General features: G+C 36.4%; 1 protein-coding gene across 1 annotated transcript; it reads left to right on the top strand.

The window, feature by feature from the left end:
- Nucleotides 1-109: 109 nt before the first annotated feature.
- On the top strand, nucleotides 110-4,152 carry LOC117104839 (protein mono-ADP-ribosyltransferase PARP4-like; the record flags this gene model as incomplete). The annotated part of the gene is made up of 7 exons (XM_033245676.1): nucleotides 110-506; nucleotides 714-975; nucleotides 1,686-1,785; nucleotides 1,908-2,078; nucleotides 2,333-2,413; nucleotides 2,682-2,864; nucleotides 4,018-4,152. Coding segments are annotated over 7 exons (1,329 nt in total), but the record flags the coding sequence as incomplete, so codon positions are not given.
- Between the last annotated feature and the right edge of the window lie 534 nt (nucleotides 4,153-4,686).

The following is a 4,686-nucleotide window of genomic DNA, read 5'->3' as shown; positions in this document are numbered from 1 at the left end:
AGCCATCCACTTCACCTTCGCACCCCCCATGAGCACCCCCACTTCAAGACATCTAGATAAAACCACTGACAACAACAGCTAACACAGCAGCAGCTGCATGCATCATTAGCAACAGCAGCAGCAGCTACTTTACAACAGAAGCAGCACAACTACAATAGCATTAGTAACAGCAGCAGCAGCGGATACAGCGTCGTCATCAGCAGCAACAACAACAGCAGCAGCAGCTACAACAGAAGCAGCAACAGCTACAACAAAAACAGTGGCAGCAGCAACAGCTACAACAGCATCAGTAGCAGCAGCAGCAGCAGATACAGCATCATTATCAGCAGCAAGAACAGCAGCAGCAGCTATTGAAGCAGCAGCAGCAGCTACAACAGAAGCAGCAGCAGCTACAACAAAATCAGTGGCAGCAGCTACATCCTATGCAGCAGCAACAGCTACAACAGCATCAGTAGCAGTAGATACATCATCAGCAGCAGCAAAAAACAACAGCAGCAACAGCTACAGTAAAGTCAGTAGCAGCTAAAGCAGCATTTGTAGCAGCTGCTACAGCAACATTAGTATCTGCAGCAGCAGCAACATAATCATTGTTAACATTCTTTTATCATTATTTTTAATATATTGTAAGCCATGTTGTTTGCTTCCTAATGTTTTTTAAAAATCTTTTACAACGTAATTTTCAAAATGTCTGGTTCTATAAATTTTTTTCCAAGATTTTGACGAACTGTTCCCTGCCAGTCAACCAGTGACCAACGCCAATATTTCTGTTGCTAAGACGTTTATTCGTAATGTCCAAGCCAAAATGGGGAACACTGAAGTGTGGCGCCCTCTGCATGCTTACTTCTTGCTGAGTGATACAAATTGTTTGCGTAATATCTTCCTGATATCCGACGGCCACATCAACAATGAGGAATCAACTCTTAATTCCATTCAACTCAATGCTAAAAACAACAGAGTTTTCACATTTGGGATAAGGTAAGTTGGTCAATGGGAGAAAAAAATAGGGAAAACAACAGTTCTGAGGGAACGCTCATGGGGCATTCACTTCTCAAAGAACTGTTGTGGAAATAGAAGAAATTTACATTGAGGCCAAATGTAGTAACATATATACATGCTCAGAGTGTTGATTATGTTGGGAGGTAGGGGAAGCCAAAGGAAGTAAAGTACCAGGGACCTACTATAGCCCCTACATGGGCCCGGACCTGTAAAAACAACAGACTGATGAAAAAGTTGGGTTTTTTTTTTTCATGAAAATGCTCAAAATTACAATCTAAAGACTATAATGTACTCTTTTTTGGGGAACAGGGACAGGCACGCCCACTTTTTTAAATCCATTGTGCTCACAATACAAAACAAAATAAATGAGTGATAAAAATCGTCATCTATTTGCTGTACCCTATAATGGTTGATATTAGACCACTAAGGTAGAAACTTCTAAGATATTTACTCCTAAACCATTTGCAACTTGCCATTTGACCCCACTTTGGTCCCCAGCTGCCTCTAAGCCCTGATGTTGGGGGCTTTACAACTGCATAGCTCACCCATGCATGTCGTGTACCTGAAAGGTCATTGAAAATAACCCATAAATATAAAATGGTAAATTTTTATAAATGATTTTTTAAGTGATTGTAGATTTTTACTAATATCATAACATTAAAATGACTATAAATAAATGTACTTTTTAGCAAAACCGCCAACAAACACTTGTTGAGGGCGATAGCTCGTGTTGGAACAGGCGCCTTTGAATTCTTTGATACATCAACAAAGTCAAAATGGGAAAGAAAAGTAAGAAATGAAATATTACCTTATTTCAAAATACGATGAATTCATATGTTTTATGGTAAAAAAATATTTATTTCATTGATTATTTTACTATCAGACTTTTTGAAATGTCGTAAATCTAATAGGTCAAGGGTCAGTTATTAAAAGCAAGACAACCTGCATTGAGCAATGTGAGGGTGAACTGGCAACAGTTTGATGATAATGCCCCCAAACCCATCCAAGCTCCAGGACAGGTTACATCCTTATTCAGCGGGTCACGTCAAGTAGTGTATGGGTATGTTCCATTCTGCAGACAGGTAAGCCATGTCATTATTTAACATTATTTATTTACTAATTTTTTAAGTGGAGTGCTGTAACACCTGTTTCATATATGCAGGCAGTGCACACAACGCAATGAAAAATAAGCTCCAAATAAACAAGTGCATAAATGCATGTCTGTTTTTCATACATGAATATATTTATATTAAAATATTTTTGTACAGATAAAACAAAACATACTAACAATTTGCATATACTATAATTGATTGATTATATATTCTTATGTACTAAGGCGACTTTGAGGGCTGAAATTAATGGTGATGAAATATCCACAATGGTATCTACCCACGAACTGAATGTAACAGAAGGAAAGGTGAGATTTTATATTGCACTCTGTAGTTACCTTATTCTGTTTATGCAAGCTCCTTGTTTTGTATGCTGTTCTTTTTTGTACCTAATTTTGTTTACACAGACAAACAAATTTCATATTTATGTCATAAAATTATCCTGATCCATTTTCATCTTCATAAAAATGTAAACATTTTTTAACAGTGTGATATGTGGACACCAAATGACAAATTTAGACCTGACACTTCAATTTTTTTTTTTTTTGTATTTTTTTTGTGCGAATCCTGTTTTAGATCCTCCATCAACTGACCGCTAGAGCAATTATTCGTGATTGGGAGGACGGCACTCTTGATGTCGACCCAGTCGAGCATGACATCAAGAAGGATGCACAAAAATCTTATATCATTGATCTCAGCAAAGAATATTCCATCGTGACACAGTTCACCAGCTTTGTTGCTATAGAAGAACGAAAAGAAGTTTGTATAAAACACACTTTTTCATGTTTTTTCATGTCAATTAATTTTATTTTGCACGTACACGATTTTTGCTACGGTACAGCATGATTTAAGAAAATAATTACAGTCACTATGTTGTGCACATGTTTGTAGCCTGCATAGCATACCATACTGGATCGATGTGCCATCGTAGAGAATCATGATTGTTTTAAATCTTTAAAATATCTTGCTTTTCCGAGTGGTAGTAGCATATACAGTTGTAATATGGTTGAAAACTGTGATGTGATTTGTCGTGACAGCGTCTTATACATTCATATTCATTTGTTGTGGCCACAACATGTGTTTTTGTATCACATGACTCATCATAGTCACAAGGAAAAAAATCGTATTGGCTTTTATTGACTATTTTTGCAGTCTTCTTCTTATCGAGTCACTACGTAGCTAGTGTGTATGATCTAGCTTACATAGTGTGGTAGAATAATTCGCAGGTAGGATGGATACCTGACATGGGCCACGATGTAAACGCTCCTTCTATGGCTGGACTGGAAATGGACCAGTACACCGGGGTAACCCCCTACTCTTCTCAAATGATGTACTGGGTTATTTAAAGTGCACGCAAGTCAAATGTGTACACAGGACCTATGGTTTAGAGTCCTTATCCAAGAAGACTTGTTCCACCACCGGAACCATAGGCGAGTGTGTTGTTCAAACCAGCGCCGATATTACGGCTGTATGTCACGTTTCCCCTACCTTAACCACCAATCGACTCGCCATATTTGCAGTAGCACACAATAACATAGTCTACCGTAATATTTGAAATTATTTATTATATGATTTCTTCAATCACTTGTGACACTGTAGCACCATCTACAGCCGTACAACATATTTAAAACATCTTGATAGATTCTGCCAGTTATTTTGGCCCTCTGTACCATCTATTCTGGCCCAGGAAAAAAATGGCCCTCTGTACCATCTATTCTGGCCCAGGAAAAAAATGGCCCTCTGTACCATCTATTCTGGCCCAGGAAAAAAATGGCCCTCTGTACCATCTATTCTGGCCCAGGAAAAAAATTACCTATTTTGGCCTGTGTGAACTTTTTATGATTTGCATCTCAAACAATACTAATTAATTTACTAATATCTCTTGTTTTTTGTTTTTTGGGGTTTTTTTCAGAGTGAAGTTTTTGATATTTTTAAGCCAAGTATCAGTGACCTTGTAGCTAAGGAAAATGTTGATGATATCCCATATATTAACTGGGATCAAAGTTTTTCAAAACCCAAAGCAACCGCTCAAGCTTCCCTCATATTGGTAAGATTTATTCTTCATAAACCGTTTATTACTCTATTACTTGGCAAGAATACTTTCTCAAATTATATTAAATAATTTTTTAAATGTTTTAAGAGTATCAGATTAAATTTAGGAATATTTCATTTCTCAGTCTTCATATATAAGAAATCATATTGTTATTGTAGTCTATTCATTTTACACGTGGACTGAAGATTGAAAATTAAAAATTAAAATTTCATCACCTGTAAAACTTAAAATAATTGCTTTCTACCACTTTCTAAGACACCCAACTGAAGGGTCATAGTGCATATATGTATTCTTCATTGGCCAAATAGTTTTTGCTATATTCAGCTTTGGCAAAAATATTATTCTCTGTTTTTTTGGACAATAAAAATTTCTGTATTCTGTATTTCTGTAACCACTTGTGAAGGAGCCAGAAGAATTCAGATACCAAATTATCCTGAAAAACTAGTGTTTTTTTTACATTCCAGAATTAAGACTAATTTAGTGATTTTTTATTATAAATATGAATGATCTAAAATTCCTTCTCACCAA

This window comes from Anneissia japonica, unplaced genomic scaffold (assembly GCF_011630105.1).
Source record: "Anneissia japonica isolate Jap-2015-1 unplaced genomic scaffold, ASM1163010v1 scaffold37313_len4686_cov104, whole genome shotgun sequence".
Lineage (NCBI taxonomy): Eukaryota > Metazoa > Echinodermata > Crinoidea > Comatulida > Comatulidae > Anneissia > Anneissia japonica.
Note: the sequence above shows the minus strand (reverse complement) of the source record. Positions and strands in the feature narration are given on the sequence as shown.